Raw genomic sequence first — 19,981 nt, 5'->3', positions numbered from 1 at the left:
TTTGACATAAGAACAATATTACTTTAATGTTAAAGTCGCGTCATAGTCCGAACTGAGTGAACGAATAGTCACAAAGCTGCCAATAAAACATCATAGTTTTAACATTACAATAAGCTTACTTTAAGCGCGTTATGGTACGAAAAGTCAATGTAATGTTAAAGTAATATTGTTTTAAGAGGTTGTGGTAGGCCCCCAGAACCTCCGGGCGGCGTCGTGATGAATGTTCACCGATCCCACGGCGCCGACTCAACCGGCGAGAGGGAAAACTCGGGGGGGTTTTAGTGGGGTAGCCCTCCAGTCTAGAGTGAGAGTCCCCCACACAATCCCTGAGTCTCAAAATCCCTCAGTCAAAAAAAAGAGGCCGGAACCTGGCTATTGAATAGGATGATGTTGGCCATCTCCTAAATACCATATGATTTCATTCAAAACCAAAGGCCTCTCTTGAGGTCGCTGTTGAATGTGAACCAGACTCACTGCAATCGCGGCTCCATGACAAATCAGCGTGTTTGAAGATCAATGATCTAGTGGTCTCAGTCCACTTACCAATTTCTCCACCTTCAGGCTCGCATGCCCAATGTCCAGCTACCACGTTTTGAGCGCATGTAGTTCCTTTCCGGCAGGGGAACCCGGACACCGTGTAATGGAGCCACGATACTGCGACTGTGGAAACAGATAGAAAAGACATTTTGCAAATTACTGGTGAGACTTCTGCCGATCGGTATCCGACTTGAAGTAAATTGACTGTACCGTGACTAAATCCAGACTTGTTTAAATCCACGGTCCATATTAACGGGATACTTCTTAAAAGTCTTTAGTAATTTTCACTGGCTTAGTTTTTGAAGGTTTACAATATGGACTGAACGGCCATTCTGCCTTTAAAGTCATTTTTTTATAATATCAAGGACCGGGACGTCCTCAGATCATTACTGCTTAGCGGCAAATATAGGTCAAGTGGCAGTATTTCCCAGGATGAACTCTTAACGTATAAAGTTCCAAACAACCACAACTATTATCTAGACCTAAATTAGGAAATTCCCTATGCTATTAGTATCAAGACAACAAAATCTACCCCGGGGCGCTACTCAGAACAACCGGATTAATTTAGAAATGTTCGTTCCCCAGATTGATCCCACAGTTATAACCGCTGGGCCACCGAAAGAGAACTCGCAAGCAAAGGCATAAAGTTTAGGTTTAGACATAAAGTTGCCAAATTTAATTTTACGTAGCAGTAAAACTCCTTGTGAAAGAGTTCGTTTCGGGGAAGTACTGACACCTTACCTATTTCTGCCGCAAAGCAGTAATGTTACAGTACAGCATTACTGTGTTCCGGTTTTCAAGAGTAAGGAATGAATTTGAATTACAGGCACATGGGACTTGTCAAATTATGTTTCAGGGTGACGGGCGCAGGGGCAATGCCTCACAGATCTTTGCGATTTAAAGGTCTGAGTGACACCGCAAGTGTTATGGCCCGGTGTGTAGGTTACCATCAGGCGCACGATTTGTTCGCCCCGTCACTTGATAATATAACAATAAAATCTCATGTGCCTCTCTACATGGGATTTGTCAACTCTGTGTCTCAAAGTGACGGGAGCAGTGGCAGCGCCTCTCAGATCTTTGCGACTTAAAACTCTGTTATTTGTAAGCGTGTTGTTTATCATCAGGCGCACGACTTGTTCGTCCCATCACTTGATATTATAAAAATACGTATATACCCGATTTTAAATCCGGAAATGTTGTTTCATTTCCAAATAATATTTAAAATTTCTCGAAAGTCAAATGTGATCATACGTCAAAAGTTATTTTATCACATGAAAATGATAAAAACAATGCCAACATGATATAAATGACGTACATGTAAAATTTTATAACTATCACATTTAAGCGTAAATAGTTAGCGACTAATTTCGATCGTGTAATATTTAACCTTCTCTACTGAAAAGTAGATGTGACATTACTACACCGAGGCTGAGTATTCAGTAAAACTGTCATCAGTTCTTAATTTCATAACTTTAAGACTATAAGTAAACAAAATAACGACTCTACAATTTAAACTCGTGGTATAACTCTACAAAATGCAGCAGTTAATGTTAAATAAATAATTCTAACTGCAAAACTAACTACAATGATTTATACTAACGAAATTGTGTGTTTTGTTATAATGGTCACGTGTAAGTTAAAAGTGTAAATGAATAATGAATTTGTGATGTATGATGTTTACATCTAACTACAATTATATAAAAACCATTTCACACGTTTACAAACTTGTAAAAATACTGTAAAGTAAAAAAAGTTTAGTTATTATAAAAAACATCGCAATAAAGGCAAAAATTTTATAGATTCTGCGGCTTTTATAGATTCTTAATTATATTTTAATTTGCAAAAATACGACGTTATTTTTTTGAAACTCATTATATTATAGTTCAGACCTTTAATGACATTGTTCAGCTCAGTGGCGCGTACCAGAGACAATAGAAATTTGAATCAGAACTAAAAAGAGCGCCTGTATGATAATAATAATATGGTATATAAAGTTACAATTGAAAGAAAGTACAGGAGTAGAAAAAAACTATGATAATCTTACATTAATTTAAATAAATATACTTACTCGGTTCTTCCCTATCCACAGGATAACCAGGTCGGTTTGGTCTTCCAGGATAACCGGGTCTCATTGGTGTTCCTGGATAACCAGGTCTACCTGGTTTACCTGGATAACCAGGACCACTGACCTCTGGAAACCCAGGCTTTACAGGTCCACTCGGGCCAGTAAAATCTGGACTGTACCCATCGCTCGGCCCGATTGGTCCGCTTGGTGGATAGTTTGGTCTATAATCTGGGTCTGGTCGGTAGCCAGGTTGATGACCAGGAACAGGAACTGGTAGGTAACCTTAAATAAGAAGAACAAGTTATGGACAGGCGCGTAGCTTTCCATCAGGCGCACGACTAGCTCGTCTCGTCACTTGATATTATGTTAGTCTATAAGGTATATGTACATGGGTCTTTGTTACCTGATATAAATAAATAAATAAAATAAAATATAAAAAATTAAAACAAAAAGAACATTAGGATAGAGTTATTGTATTACATAATTTTGCTTTTTGTGCACGTAAGCCCGTAGACTAATTTATCCTGTATTTAGGTCTACAGGAAGAAATTTCTTATAGAAATAAGCTGTAGCTTTTATTTGTGTTTTCCTTTTATTAGATGTAATCTGTGCTTTTTCCTGTGCAATAAATAATAAAAAAAGATGCTAATTTGTCACACGATCGGATGTACTTTACTCATCGAGTATATAACCAGAAATAGAGACGAAACAAGGGCCTTCCATCCCTGGCAACATATCAGGCAAATGGGCCTTATATCAGTATTAAATATCAACTCTCGTTTGAAATTTAAATGAGGTTTATTTGCATTGAATAGGTTATTACAGGATGATAGTTATTACATTTGAGTTAATCTCTTCAGCCACTATACAAAAGCATGCAAAATGTAATCTTCTGATTAGTCATTTAGACTAAAATATCCTTTTTTTAACTAGGTATCTATACATTTCATTTCCGTTTTATGTATACATTTGCAACAACAAGTATGTCTGGGTTTCTTTTTGTGCATGGATTAATTTCTATTGATTTTTTAAATAATTTAAGATGCTGTTTGACAAATTCAAGACGCCCAAGCCTCCTTTTCCTCGCAGACTGTCGCATCTATTTTTTTATAGCCTTGCACTAGGGAAACCCTGTATCGCGGGTGCACACACATAGACAACCACAAATTACACCCAAACGCACGAGAGAAATAAAATGTAGGCCATACAAATATTTCTCCCGGCCCGGGAGTCAAACTTCTGCGTGGCAGTCCAGTATGGTAACCATTTCGCCACGAAGGCAGTTGATTTGAAACAAATAATAGGTACGAATTTTACTTTATTCTTTAAGCCTTATTCTAATGATGCCTACTACAGTTGTTGCACACCATTTGTCACTTTTGGCATCTAAGACCAATAAATTACTACCATCGCCATCTTGTAGAATTATGAAATATTAATTTCCCCATTGACATCACAATTTGGGAAATTTATCAACTAATTTTATTCGCAGAATCTTTAAACCTCTCTTACAAATTGCAGCCAAAAAACTGGGTGTCCTTACTAAATGTGTACGAAGCACAAGTCCGATCTTGCATGGAGTACTACAGTCACCTGTGGGATGGCTCAGCGAAATATCAACATGAGACTATTGATTCGGTTGAACCAGGATATTTATTGGCGACGATAAGCTCGAATCTAAACTTCATAGTTTAGCCCATCGACGCAAAGTTGCCTGTCTGTCGGTTTTCTACAGAATATATTTCGGTGAGTGTGCTCATGAGCTCCATCAGCTCATCCCACCCGCCTTTTACCATCGGACATCCAGATGTACGGCGGGATATCAACCTTACTTGGTCGATATTCCCTTCAAGCGTACTAAGCGCTTTTCATCGTCTTTTATTACGCGCACAGCCCGGGAGTCGAATTTCCTGAATGCGACTGTGCTTCCGAAAGTATACAACCCGAGTATCTAAGATGAGATTGAATATGCATTGCCTGGACGAGCTCGTTCCATCGTAGATTCAATCTTTGCTCCAGAGCTGGGTAGTGGGCAAGAGCAAGACTACTTGATTAAATGGCAAATTTTGCCATTTTTCAGATGTGGCTTTGGGTGCGCTTTGGTCCTAATACGACACGTCATTTGACTTTTCTCTTGTCTGATCTAAATAATTACGTCTAGATTTTTCTCTTGCAGTTCTCTGTTGTTTTCAACAAACTTCCCTTTTCCAGTACTGTTTATCACTTTCGGTGAAGGAAAACGAAGAAGAAGGTTCACAACCCACGGAATATGTGCTAAGTCCTCAAACCGGATTGAGCCAGTTTGGTGGACCATGGGCTAAACCCTCGAATGAGACGAGACCGGACGTATAAATGGGTTAATAATGGTGACGATACACGATGTCGTAAATACTGATCTCGAAAGTTAATATTAGCCACCATTACTAAATTATCAGCGTTTATAAATCAGAGATTTGAGTCTGAACCTGGTTTAGCCGGTCCGGAGGGATATCCGGGCGCTGAATCCGGGTAGACCGGGTATGGTTTCCGAGGAGGCCCGTACTCCGGCTTAGGGTAGCCTGGACCACTGGGAGGGCCAGAATCTGGTATGTACGGTGGTTCTGTAAAGTTAAAAGATTGTGGCAAACAAACGCTGTGATAGAAATGGAACATTATAATTCGAATAAGTCATAGCATAAGTCGTACCATACCAAATGATGCGGTCGCGACTTGGAAGTCACCGCAACACATCGCAGTCCCCACTGTCCGACCAGTCGCAAGTTTGATTATATGTTCAGTCTCTCATATGAATTGTAGTACCCGATACTAATAGCCTCAGCTTTGATAACAATTCTTCAAAAGAATTCACCGATAGCTCTATCGCCGACCAAAAACTGCCAGCCACATATTTCAGGGTTCGCGCAAATTTCCTCTAGTCTAAAGCTTATAAATTCCGCAAGGCAAATTCCAAGGAAGAAGTTCGATTAAATTCAACTTCCCACTTCTAAAAGTTAACTCAATTTAAGTTAGCCTCAAAAATTGCAACAGAGTGTTAAGGTATCTTGTTACCTCTTGGACCTGGTAAATATCCGGGTGGTCCAGAAGGACCTGATCCCGGGAAAGAATCTTCAGGTGGTGGAGTCAGCGGACGTGGTAGTTCCGGAACGGGTTGACTGTTGAGGAATAAAAAATTAAGTACTAATATAATCCTTGAAGGTGTTTGTACAGACAGTAAGTATAAGCTGCGAAGAAGTAATCAAAACGGTACTTTCCTGAAAAAATAGCAACATGGACGGTTTTCATCCTTTCAGCGATCAAAATAAAATGGATAATGTTTTGTCAAGGTTAATAAGATCTTTCAGCACGACGATAAAAGAAAGTTAAAGAGCTTACGAATTCGATGATATTGTCGTACATTTTATAGGCAGCAGTAATATCTTTAAATCAGGTGGTCCATTCTAACTTTAACCATAAGAAAAAAGACAAACCGTAATCTTGAAAACTTTTAGGAAAATTTTAGGAAGTTCATTAAAACTTCCAAGAAAGTAAGGTAAGTGGTTTGCGGAAAAACTAAACATTTGCAGTTAATTCAAGCGCACATTTGCGAGTGCATCAGTTTAGTCAAATTGAAAAGTGACAAAGTTTGGATTACTTCATGTTACATTATATCGAGAAAAGGAACTGACTAGTTTTTTTTAATAATATTGAGTCACGAACAAGTAGTGCGCCTGATGGTAAGCTACACGCCTGTCCATAACAGTTGCAGTATCACTCAGAGCTTTAAGATCTGAGGGGCACTGCCACTGCGCCCGTCACCCTGAGACAAGTTGACAAGTCCCACGTGCCTGTAATTTCACCAGCACCCTTTCCCTTCAGAACCGGAACACAGTAATGCTGACACTACTGCTTGGCGGCAGAAATAGGTAAGATGGCAGTACTACCCTGGATGACCTCTTTTACAAGGCGTTCTACTGCTACTAAGTGTAGTGATGATACTTACTCATTGTCACTTCTGCCATGTACCTTCCTCCAACACTGTCCATTGAACAAATCGAAGGCGAACAACCAGTGGTCTTCGCTATGCTCATAATCAATACCGCGTTGAAGATCGAACAAACGGATTTCTGAGAGGAAACAGTTGTCTTTGTCTGGAGAGGCGTTGTTGCTGCAAGAAAATTAAAGATAATTTGAAATTGTCAAGATGATAAAAAATCAACTCTTTTTGGTAAGGCGTAAAGATTTCCTTGAGAAGAAATAGTAAAAAATGTTAAAAGTTTATTTTTTTGCTTGCAGTCCTACAGGGCATCCAATTGAACCCAATATTCTTTCCATTTCATGGGTAAGCAAAGTACACTTAAAATCATTATATTTTATTATATATTTCATTCGTAAGGCAGATTTCCTTGAGACATTTGAGAAAGAAACTCACTGGGTTTCTTTAAATAAAATGATTCAGTTGTCAAAACGAAAGAAACAATCTAAATAGTGCAGCAGACTACATCCATGATTTTCGTGGTTTCATGCTTTATTAGCCGAGATCAATTTTGTCACAAACGTTCATTCTCAATCATCAAGTTTATCTGAATAACCAAACCAAAAGTCAAAACCACTAGAGACCACAAATAATCTCCACTTGTGATCGTTTCAATTTGCTTATAAAACTTTTCACTCTTGGTCACGGTTAGCTCATAGAAGAGTTACGGCCTATGTTGCGTATCTCTGAATCTTATTACTTACTTGAAAGAGAAACTTAAGCATCTAAATGGTGCGTCGGTACACGCCTGACCACACGATTGCTCGTCTTTGGCTTTAGTCTGGCCTTTGACTGCTGCACCTCTCAGCTTTGCTGCGTTGTCGTATTGAAGGTAGCATTCTAGAACCGAGATTACACAATTTGACAAATTCTGCTACCAAAATGCGCCTCCATTGTAAGCAGAGAATGTTCTGTTAACCGATTGGCACTATAAGTAATAACTATAGATAAGATGTTAAAATTTCTCAAATCTTATCCAGCTCTAAAATTCAGGCTGAGGATTACGGTGCTTGGTCCATAATTATATAAATTATTTCCCACCGTGGCCGAACGGTTACCATACTGTCTGTCTGACTGTCACGTAGAGGCCTCGGGTCCGATTCCCGTACCGGAAGAAAAATTTGTATGGCCTACATCAATTTCTTTCGTGAATTTGGGTGTAATTTGTGGTCGTCTATGTATGTGCCCATGGTACCTGCGATACAGTGTTTTCCTAGTGCGGAACTATGAGTAAGTGTGCGTTATTATTGTTATTTGTTTCTTTGGGTTGCGAGCACCGCTCTGGATCGTGGTAGGTTCAGCAGTTGTCTATTCTCCATCCAGGGAGGTAATGCTGCCAGTATAATGGGAACTTTTGAGCCGGACACGATACAGAGCTAGATTATATTTTAGGTTAGGAATATTTGACAAAATCTCTTATAAATCCCAATTTTTTTGTACTTTAGTACATGTTGACAAAGCCCAATGCTGATCTTTGGGTTGTACATTTGACTATTTATTATGTAATTTGTTAATCTATGAAATGAATAAAAGATATTTGTTTCATGTAGTTCGTATTATGTTCATGACTTTCATGTAATAAATGTTACCTTTGACGTATGATCACATGTGACTTTATTATACTTAAGGTGCGATTTGGACGTAAGTTGTTGGGGATTCCTCGTGGGAGAACTAACCTACTGGTCAGGGCACCACTGACACGATCGAGAAGACTTTGAACGTTATTGATGGAAAAATTAGCCTGTTCTCTGTGTGAGCTCAATAAAATAGCTTTATTTGTAATATGTTATGGAATATAATATCATTTTGTAATTTAATATTGTATAATATCATTTTCACAGATACAGTAGAATTTTTGGATATAATATTTATAATAATTTTTGTTTGTAAGTAATGTTCAACAAGTGATAATTTTGGCTACACTATTGCATTAGGTTAATCCTGTAATGATAGTTACTAGCTTATGTGTGTAAAATAAATAAATAAGTAGATTTGCTGTCCTAGTCTCTCTTAATAGCTACGTTCTATCTTTTACTCCCGACAAAACACGAAAATTATCGGCGGTAATCGGCCCCTTGTTAAGATTTTGTAGAATTAATTTCTTTTTAAATTGTAATTTAGTTTTTTTGAATGGCAGGATGTTTCGCCATCATAGTATTCAATTCTTTTTTGTGAAATTACTCCGCTAGTTTGTTGTAATTATTAAACAAAGATCGAACACAGAAAAAAATCACTTCGATCAGGTTGGATTCGAACCAACGTCTCCCACCAAACCGTGCCAGACGCTATGCCAACTAAGCAACAGAACAAACCATCCATATATTTGTTGCAAATTATTGTCTTTGGCTTTTAGCGGCATTTTTGCCGCTAAAAGCTAAAAAATCTATGGCGGCACATTTTTTCTTCGCTCAGGGAAGTACCTTTGCAGCTACCAGCCGCTGACTAGAGATGTCACTTTAATAATTGTAATTGTTTTTATTTCTTCTCATATTGTTCAATTGTCTTCAAAATCGATCACAGATTGTCTGACCTACGTATACAGTTAGATGCTTTAGAGCATATCAAATATTACCTCCAGATTCCCTATGATGCACATCGTCATACAACGCCGGTTCGCACCCTCTTCCATAGTTCCCTCTAGCATAAAGCTCATGTCCTCGATTGGGCTTTAGTCCTCGATCAAAGTCCAATGATGTCGGTGGTGATGACGTTAGGATACAATTCTCTATGTCGTCCCCTATTGTTAGGGAGTCGAATCTGGAATGACAAGATTTTATCAAACTAAAAGTTAAGATTTTAGAAGCACGTCTGGGTGAAGTGGCAAATACATAAGGTGGAATACATAAGGTGAAATACCTTATGTATTTCTGCCACCAAGCAGTAATATGAGCATTACTGCGTTCCAGTTTGGAAGGGTAAGGGTGCTAGTGAAATTACGGGCACATGGGATTTGTCAATTTATGTCTCAGGGTGACGGGCGCAGTGGCAATGTCCCTCTGGTCTTTGCGATTTAAAGCTCTGAGTGGCACTGCAACTGTTATGGATAGGCTTGTCGCTTACCACCAGGTGCACGACTTGTTTGCTCCTTCACTCGGTATTTTAAAAAACCGAATCTTTACCTGCCTGGTTTATGTTGAATTTAAAATCAACTATTTAGCATTGAGTTTAAGGTTTAATTATTATTTAAGATCTTCTTTTAATTTATCTGGTCATTATTTCACTTCTATATTAGTCATTAATAATGGACACTACCTAAAACTAAAGCCCCTGCAAAAGAAAGCATGAGATCGGATACACTCAGCTTCACAAGCTCCCAGCCCGGCGACGGTCAAAGCTGCTCGGACGTTTGTACCACTCACCACCGCGCCGGATCGCACGTGCCAGAAACATTCTAAAACAAAAAATGTAAATGCCTTTAGAGATTTCAGAACAGCTGGTAATTACAATTTACGTTACAACCATCTTGATGCATGAGAAAAACTCTAGGCCTCTGCTCTACAGGCTTCTATCTAACAGATTAACCATGAAAGGAAAACACAGTTTGTTAGCATTACTATCTTGCCTCTTCTTGATTCATTGTTGTCATTTAAACCGTTATTTCTACTCGGCGGAATATTGATTCATACCGAAATACAAGTGTCAGTTATTCAGTATGTTTTGTTTTTATTTCACTGCTCGTGTTCTGCACATTACACTGTTTAACAATTGGATATTCTTCCCATAGACATTGTGACCTTGGACCTTAATTATCTCATGTCATATAACGAAATTCAAAATTTGAGATTCGGCATGAACTGTAGAATTATATTTTTATACTAATTTTAAATTCCATTTGCTTTCGGAAATAGCGCAATCTCATTGGATGCCAAGAAAGCTCCGCTCGCTTCGAATACTCCCTGTCAACATTTTGACAGTACTGCCGCTTAAACTGCAGTTTCTGATAAATATCATTCAAAAATTAGACAACACTAAGTTAGATAGGCTCGAGTTATCAGAACCGTTGTCGCCAAAACTCATGCATTCATTTTTAAAACACTACGAAATATTGATACTGGTTGGTTGTAGTATCAAATTTTATAAGAAATAAAAAATCTTAGCTGTTAATAGAATTTAAACTTTACCCTATTGGCATATCGTTGAAAGTTCAATGTCATCAATACCTATTATTGCAAGTTACGACATTTTTATTTTATATGAAATTTCAATCAATGTGCTGCCATCTAGCGGTTAATATCTGAACAATGACGAATTCAAGACGTTACTTAGTTATCCAAAAAAGAAGCGACCATTATTGCAGCGCTGTAACTTTTACTTTCGTTTCTTGTAACAAAAAATTATTACAATTAACAGAAAAATGAAAATTTATTAAAATTAAATATGATCAGATTTATGATGATACGAAACGCCGCCATAGATAATATACCGAACAAGGCATTTTTCTACGATTTTCGAGGCTTTGCGCGAGATAATTGACACGACCATAATGTATGTACAAAGCGAAAATGGAGAACTGAGCTTCGCGTACTGTTAGTTAGCACACGTGCAACGTAGACTAAGCACTTCTATTATGTTTATGGTTCTGTGGGCACAACAGTAATGCCACCGAACCGTCATTCAACTTACACGGTCAGCTGGTAGCAGCGTCATTGGGTCCGATCTTGGACTTTCAAGGTTACTGGTTAAAAGCGCTACTCACCACTTTCAACCCAAGGTTTCGTGCTGATACTGGAGCATCCTTGGTCCTGAGGCATGGCGTAAACATCCGAGCTGCTGTCGGCTGACAATTCCAGTCCTCGGTAAGGTCTTTCACTGAGATAGCAGTTGTCTGAACCGTGTGATGTTGAATACCTGAAAGAGAGTTTCTAAGAATTACCTTCTCAATATTATAGATATATATTAAAATTAATCTATAAAAACAAATAGATGTTGGTTCAATTTTTATTGAATTGATATTCAATTATTTTTTGTGAAATTACTCCACTAGTTTGTTATAATTATTAATACAAAGATCGAACACTCAGAAAAAACACTCAGAAAAAATTCCTTCGATCCGGTCGGATTCGAACCGACGTCTTCTTGCATACCGTGCCAGACGCTATACAAACTAAGCCACGGAACGAACCAACGGACCTCACGAATTTTTCTATGTGCTTGCGTCGTGTCTTTGTACTTGGTCTTTCAACGACTTTTTAGTATTAAATAGATGTTGGTTTTGTGTTTGCATGTGACACAAAGAAGAAATTTAAATTTGTAAAAGCAATCATCATCAGCCATTTAATACGATAGGAGTTTGCATTCATTTCATAAATATGATTCTTTTCAATAACATAAAAATCTCAATTTCCGCCTTTTGGGAGTTCTCTCCTGTCGGTGGTTGAACAAGATCATGGCAATCCTGATTTTGAGAGCGAGATGGTACTGTAAAATCTCAATCGTCCCTTCGTTCTGTGTACCATTTAGATTCTCGGATTTCTCTCAGAGAAAAGTTTAAGGACACTGGTATCATGACTGTGGCATCACAGTACATTTACTTAAACATTTTGTATGCCCGGAAAAATATACGTAATTTCATTAAGAAAGAAGATATCATAATATTAACCTTAGAACTAAGTCAAACTCATGGCACTACGATTTCGTTTAACTAAGGTAAACGATTCTTCTATGAATATATGGATATTCCCTTCTACAAATCCTGGGTCTTCTCGGAACTAATTATGTTCGGATATGCGCATTATTTATTGAAATTTGACTAAACTTGCAACAAATTATTATTTTCTATAAAGTATTTGCTACAGATTACTGTCTCAAAAAAATATAATTTCAGTACAAAGTACTAAAAAAACCGACCTCAAAAGTTCGTGGAATTACATCTATTTGTCAAGTTTTTTTGTTGGATAGGACGCAAATCCGGATCCATCCCCTGGTGTGCCACCCTCAGAGGTTGAGTATTTTCTTCAAATTTAAATGGGTCCAATACTGAGGTACCCTCTTTCCAACAAAAAATAATCATCAACATCGGTTGACAAATGCCGCAGGAGTTTTCGCCTAACATACATACAAAAAAAATACAGTCGAATTGAGGACCTCTTTTTTTTTTGACGTCGGTTAAAAATGATATTGTAGTTGTGTTTCTGTAGGTAATTAGGTATTTAAATACTTTAGCCATTTAAAAAATAAACAAGAGCAGAGAATATAGAATAGAGAACGGACACTCTCCGCCCCTCCCTAGTTTTAGACACCGCACCACGCCCCGCACATTGCCGGTCACATTGACTGAACGACAACAAGGCTGCCTTTGATATTTGAATATAGTTTTCATTTATTCATTACGAAACTTGTACGTTAATATAAAACATCATTTTACGTTACTATTTACAATTATACTGTGTACGGCTGTTTATCATCATTTTCCGAAAGATGAAACGAATAAAAAAAAACTTATGTCTGGGACTCATTCAGTTATTGTTTTCTTCAATTATTTACTGCAGAGTAATATATATATGCATAAAAATGCAGATTTATTATATCATTATAATGAGACGCCATGACTTCGAGAATTTTCTATTCGTACTGCCGATAAATATTACGTAGGTAGTGAATACATATTATATCTAATTATTACCTAAACTTGGACAAGCAATTTTAAATACCTTGGTTACCTTACTTAAAAGTACATGTCCGAAATATAACGTTTTAAGTGCTTTTAATATATTTTTGAAATAAATCTTCAGTATTACTCTAGTTAGGGCATTAATGAAAAACATAATAATATATCGATATAAATACTTAATAGACAAGTATAATTATTAAGATTCTATTAATAGAATCATAGATAACAGTTTGGCGTCAGAATTTTCGCTATAATGCCGTTCTGACCACGTCACGTAATAGTGCGAGAAAGTGATGGGTACCTAATCACATTTGTGCGTGTGCAGATAGCGCCTTGCTGTATGTAGTAGTAGTAAGTAAATAATTTTCGACCGTGTATGGAGTGTCCTTGTCACACAAGAGACAACCTTTTAGTTAATGTTTAGAATATAATCAGGAAAAAAGATGCAATTCTGCCCTCGCAACGAAAAAAGGCACAACTATGCGTACTTTATAAAGCAGTTGTGCCTTATTTCGTTCTGAGGGCAGAATTGATGGTGAAATGATTATGTTCTTTCTAAGAAAACGTTCATACTTTAGGTAAATTAACACCTCACCCAATTGCGATCACTAAAGTATCGGCATGCTATGATGGCCGTTTTGACGTTTGGTTCTCGAACTCGACATTTGTTTTTCGAAATTCGAAATTTAATACGATCGTCACTTATAGGATCGCTGTCCAGCACAACGCGTCAAAGCAAAGCGGTTTTAAATTGACGATAAACTAAGTAAACATGTTTATTTTTGTTTTATTAAAACTTTTTAATCACCTACTACTTGCAATACTAGTTATAAATCTAAAAACTTATAGATGCGATTCGCATTTAATTATATTTTTTTTATAATGTATTGAGATTTGACCTCACTATTGTAATCTGTCATAATAACAAAAGCGGCAAAATTTTAACTACTCACCTGTAGCTGTATGACACGCATTTGAACTCCCTTTCATTAAAACAAGCAGCTTCGCACTCGACAACGTTCTCTGCATATAGAGATCTCCTGATCGCTCCAGACCCAAGGGACATTCCCGGGCGACGACGAGATGAACAATCTGGAATTTGTAAAGATAGATTTATCTAATATGATAGATAGATAAAACGTTTATTGTCTTGCATCACACACAATATAATACAATAAATCGATACCTTTAATCATCGAGTATACAACCAGAAATAGATACGAAATAAGGGCCATTCATCCCTGGCAACTTATCAAGCAAATGGGCCTTATATGATATAAGTTATATCACTTTTAAATATCAACTCTCGCTTGCACTGGAATCACAGATTAGAAAGCTGAAATAGTACAGCGCCAACAACTGTTCTGTATTTATTTTAATAAAGATAATATCTCTAACTATGGGGAGCTGTTCCATTCGGTGGTGTGGGAAAAACAGCAAATCAAAATTACAAAACAAACGGAATCACAATTCATACGAGTATATGTAACTTTTCAATTTTCGTCCATTATAGCAATGCTCAAGTTAAACTGGTAGATTTGAAGTTAAACCATTGACGACAAACGTCAATTGTTTCGAATTCGGGCTGACCAATCGAAGCGCAGTTGTCACCGTAATGATTTGGCAGAATAATTTTCAAACCAATTCAATGACATTTTGTCTCTATTTCTACTTATATACTTGGTGCGTCCAAAGAACACTACACCAACTTTGTTTATTAGTAATTTTCAGTTATTTTTGTAAACAGCCATACATTGTTGACAGTCAACCGTGATCATAGGACCTGCAAAGGGGCCGAAACGTCGGTTTGTTTGAAAAAACAAATATACGCGATTTAAATCCGGAAAAATAGTTTCATTTCCTATGTGTAACAATCGCGAAAACCTAAGAACTCAATACAGCCATTTCTATTTACTAATATTATGCACCCCGAATGTTGAAAAAAAACAAAAAATAAAATAAATACAAAACAGGTCCAAAAATTAACTTGACGAGGTGTTATTAGAGGTGTCGCAATGGATTTGAAAAGAAAGACATAGAAATACAATTAAAGGTGGGAATAAAAACAAACAAAAACCACCACCACCACCTTACCTATTACCGTGTTCGGGTTTTGAAAGGTAAGAGTGCTGGTGAAATGGGACTTGTCAACTTATGTCTCAGGGTGACGGGCGCAGTGGTAGTGCACCTCAGATCTTACAAATTTAAAGCTCTGAGTGGCACTGTAACTGTTATGGACAGGCGTGTAGCTTACCATCAGGCGCACGACTTGTTCGTCCCCGTCACTTGAAAAAAAAAAATTTACAACCCATTCTATTTCCATTCCATAGTCCGCCACGATAACCCAATGCGGGCAAGGACTTCACACGATTTCTGAGGATTGTGAACGTTCTTCGACTTTCCTTCACCGAAAAGCTCATGATCAATTCCAAATTAAATTTCGCAAGTAAATTCCAAGAAACTCAGAGGTGCTACCCCGGAATCTAATCCAGGCGGTAGGTCAAACTATCAAAGCTACCCCGACTTTTTTTAACAACAAGAAAATAAATGCAAATATGTAAAAGTAACAAAACATTAACCTAACCTAACAGATAATGATCTACAAGGTTGTGTATGCTGCAGCAAGTCAAAATCGTAGCTCCTAACACCAAGTGCCAGGACGACCAAGTAGTGCGCCTGGTAATAAGCGACACGCCTGTCCATAACAGTTGTAGTGCCACTTTAAATCGCAAAGATCTGAGTGGGCACTGCCACTGCGCCCGTCACCTTGGGACATAAGTTGACAAGTCCCATGTGCCTGTAATTTCATCAGCGCCCTTACCCTTCAAAACCGGAACGCAGTAATGTTAACATTACTGCTTGGCAACGGAAATAGGTAAGGTGGTAGTACTACCCTGGACAAACTCTTTCACATGGAGCTCTACTGCTGCTAAAATATTGCCTAAAAGCAAAGCATTGATTCAAGCTTTCACCTTCAAGGGTAGCACGTTACAGCGCATCGAAACCAGAAATGTTGTGAAGTTGACATTGATATTGATTTTTATCATCAGTAAATTCACTAAATTAAGTATCTCTTGTGGAGTCATTACTTCTAGTCTCAGTATCGACCACCGTACTGCAAAAAAGTGACCTGCTTGTCGTTTTTCTGTCGGATACATTTCGAAGAACGTGCGTAGAAACTTTACAATTTAGTTCCACCCTCACCATTTCTTCTTCGGCCTACTTAAAAGTCCGATACATTGCATATTTATATCGTTGATATACCATCCATTTGTACGAAGCTTCCTCCTTCCTAATGCGTAATCTGTGTTTCCCGAAAAGTATATTTTGTGGCTATTTAAAGTCGTCTGTTACGTTATCGTTCAGCACCAGGAGTGATATGGACTATACAAAAACAGGAATTAAAAAACTCTAATTAAGTATACTTCTTCAAACAAAGCCTTACCTTTGACAGCAACATCATCATCATCCCCTACTTCCCGTCCGTAATAATGAGTATGAGTTTTCTTATAGTAATTTGACTCTCCATAATCCAGACCAGTCGAAATCCCAGGGTCACTCCATCTACCTCTTTTCCAATGTCTGAAATCTCCATATCGGTTATGTCCTCCTGGTGCCCAAGATTCTTTAATCAGGTTGTAATAGTTGAAACCCTGGTTGTAGTGAGGCTTGACTCCAAAGGTTGGATCGATGTCATTCAAACGCCAATGATTCAGAGATTTGTGATAGTCATTTCTGTTTTTATAATAAGTGTTTCCACCATAGAAACCTCCGTATTGTCCCCATGTTTCTTGATCGTCATTTGTCCGTGCCATACCTGTAAAATATGATTTATAATGTCATTATTGTAGATGGTTTCGGTGAATTACCAAATACATAGTTGTTAAGATTTGTTTGTTTTCGCGAGCTGAAAAGAATTTTCATAGGACTGCTCCAAATTTAAATCACGGTAACTTTCTTCAAAAATCTATTCCGAGATACAAGTGATGCAAAATCTCGTTTGTTTAGAACGACTTGTTCTTAGTGTTTCAAGCTTTACCAAAACAGCGGGGTCACTATTGACGTGGACTATTTTAAATTTAAGTTACTGTAACTTTCTTCATAACAACATTCATACAACTGACCAAAAATCACGTTTGCTTAGAACGTTTCAATCTTGGTGTCAAAGAGTGGAGTCACCATTCTTGACGACTACAGTAAGTTAAGGGTTACCAACTTTGATATTTTTTTTTGCACACACGCAAACACTCATAACCCCACAACAGAGAAACCCAGTGTCGCGGTGCCATGGACACACACATAGAACACTACAAATTACACCCAAACTCACGAACGAAATAAATGTAGACCATGCAAAATATTTCTCCCAGCCCGGGAATCGAAACCTGTGTAGCAGACCAGCATGGTAACCATTCGGCAACAGAGGTTAGGTTAGTTAAATAAATGTTAGGTTAGTTAAAAATTTACTTTAATTAAATTTAAATTTACTAGGTTAGGTTAGTTAAATAAATGTTAGGTTAGTTAAAAATTTACTCCTGAGGTTCCGAGGTCACTGATCCATAGCAACTAATTTAGCAAACCAATTCCTTTAAATTGGTTCAGTTCTGAGATCTTTGAATACCTTAAGAGAACATCTTATTACTCTAGCACCTCTACATGCTGCAAGCCGTAGTTCAAAAAACTAAACGTCCTGCCTTTATCAAGCACATATCTTCAATATTTTAAACCATGTGGCGAAGTCATTCAAGATCAAATAAAACTATGCATCTTTTGAATACAATGCACTCAATTTTACTCATTTACAGTATTTTGGAAAACAAACGTATTTTATTATATTGAGGTCCGAGTTTAGTAACATACAGTAAAACTAACCAATCTGGTACGGCACAAAGAACTGGTCCTCGTACCGTCTTCTGTTATATCTGTTACCTCTTCTGTCGTCGTAGAACCTGTTGTAGCTTCTAGAGTTCCAATCCATTCTTTCTCCCCAGTCTTGGTGTTCTCCTGAAAATATTTGTTTCAAGTTTTCAACAACCAATATACAGTTCATTGCTAGCCACTGGAATTATTCTTGTCCATTATGTTCGCCTAATGCAGGATGGAGACTTCTTATGTTCACGAAGGCCGTAAAGGTGGTTTTCCAGGTTGGAGGCGAGACGAGAATTGAAATCACTATGACAAAATTTCAATTCTCTCCTAACCCATTTTCGATGGAAATGGTCTGGATTGACGAGGATGGACGAGGTGAATTGAAATATTTGTTGATGTAATATTGAACCGTATTGCCGCCTTAGAGTATTATACTCTGCAACGGAAACACGAGTACTCGCGCTAACTCTCGCGATAACTCGCGCGAGCAATTAATGGCAATTTTCGGTGGATAGGCTGACGAGATTTCAATTCTCGTCTCTCCTCGAATTTCGATTTGATTGAAATATAGAAGAGTTCTGAATCGGGGGTCCTGGCTAGAGATGTCGCCATTAAATCTTGGTATTAATAATTACAACAAACTAGTGGACTAATTTCACAAAAAATAATTGAATACCTATCAATTCAATACAAATTTAATAACATAGTAATTTTATCAAAAATATTTTTTCCAGTTTTTGTTGCACTATCTGACATTTAGGTCCAATGATATTATACTTGTAACCTTTAGATCTGTATTTAGTAGTAAGTTCAAACGTGCAAACGTCCTCCACAACGAGCTCCAACCCCGCTCCTGTGCTTTGCATCCGTCGGACAGAGCGATCTTTGTCTTTAGTTATCACCATTCAAAGCGATCTATTTAATTATTTTTACTTTTGTACGAAAGTAAAATCTGATGCACTATTTAAAAGTCATGGAACAAAAGTTGTTGTTTTTGTTGTTAGTAATATAGTCCTATGAGGTTGCTGTTAGTATTTTACAAATCAGCAAATCATTTACAAGGAATCAATTACAGCCCGGACATTTTTGAAGTGTCGAGGTATTCGCAGGCTAAGGAATTATTTCCTTTGATTACTAGCTCTTGCTCAAACTTTCGTTGACAAAAAAAGACTTACCCATAGCCGACGAAGGTTTTGAAGACAAAAACCCAGAATGCAATAACCCTGGTCCCCTCAGCGTTTCAGGGCAATAGGGTTCCAAGCTATTACGGTCGATTTCATAAAAGTCGTAGTTCTTGTCTTCGACGAAGTCTCTTCGAATGTCGAAAGCTTCGATTGGCTTTGTCATCAGCTCGCAGAGACCTTTGCCGCGGAAGGAAGGGTCCAGTCTGAAAATATTATTTGGCAATTAATTACACAAACATTTATTTATTTATATTCAAAAACTTAGTCTATTATTACACGTTATCAATTTAATGCAATAAACCAGCAAAATTACTACATTACAAAATATTATGACAACATATTTTTCGAATCTAAATCGCGTACATTTGTTTTTTCAAACAAACCCACGTTTCGGACACTTTAAAGGTCCCATGATCCGACTACCTGGCCCCGTGACCCGTCACCAGTCACCCGTGACCTCGCGCCTATATATGTTTTTTTTTTATTAAATATTAGGCGATTTAGATGCGAAAAGTCAGGGCTCATTGAAAACCAGCGCCACAGTCAATTGCGGCTGTGGCATAAGCTGAATGAAGTCCTTTTGCATACGCCACAACCGCACACATGACGGTACAGCATTTGTAGTTGTTATATTTAGTATTTTTTGTTTTGCTCTTTGTTTGTTATTGTCTTATTTCATTTTATTTAAATTTTGTTTATTACGT

At 37.6% G+C, this 19,981-nt stretch overlaps 1 protein-coding gene across 1 annotated transcript in view; it reads right to left on the bottom strand.

The window, feature by feature from the left end:
- The window catches only part of LOC113227543, a 66,693-nt gene that overhangs the window by 8,562 nt on the left and 38,150 nt on the right, over positions 1–19,981 (bottom strand). The window contains exons 3-15 of the mRNA XM_026460483.1: positions 19,269–19,480; positions 18,097–18,228; positions 16,670–17,041; positions 14,178–14,316; positions 11,311–11,462; positions 9,867–10,005; positions 9,187–9,371; positions 7,319–7,454; positions 6,582–6,746; positions 5,651–5,754; positions 5,068–5,202; positions 2,606–2,884; positions 544–660 (exon numbers count right to left, since the gene is read on the bottom strand). Coding sequence (XP_026316268.1) covers positions 544–660; positions 2,606–2,884; positions 5,068–5,202; positions 5,651–5,754; positions 6,582–6,746; positions 7,319–7,454; positions 9,187–9,371; positions 9,867–10,005; positions 11,311–11,462; positions 14,178–14,316; positions 16,670–17,041; positions 18,097–18,228; positions 19,269–19,480 — 2,267 coding nt within the window. The remainder of the gene's footprint in view (positions 1–543; positions 661–2,605; positions 2,885–5,067; positions 5,203–5,650; positions 5,755–6,581; positions 6,747–7,318; positions 7,455–9,186; positions 9,372–9,866; positions 10,006–11,310; positions 11,463–14,177; positions 14,317–16,669; positions 17,042–18,096; positions 18,229–19,268; positions 19,481–19,981) is intronic.

The sequence above is a fragment of the Hyposmocoma kahamanoa genome, unplaced genomic scaffold, assembly GCF_003589595.1.
Source record: "Hyposmocoma kahamanoa isolate Upper Pololo Valley unplaced genomic scaffold, ASM358959v1 211, whole genome shotgun sequence".
In the NCBI taxonomy this organism is placed as follows: domain Eukaryota; kingdom Metazoa; phylum Arthropoda; class Insecta; order Lepidoptera; family Cosmopterigidae; genus Hyposmocoma; species Hyposmocoma kahamanoa.
This window is presented reverse-complemented; position numbering and strand designations above follow the sequence as displayed.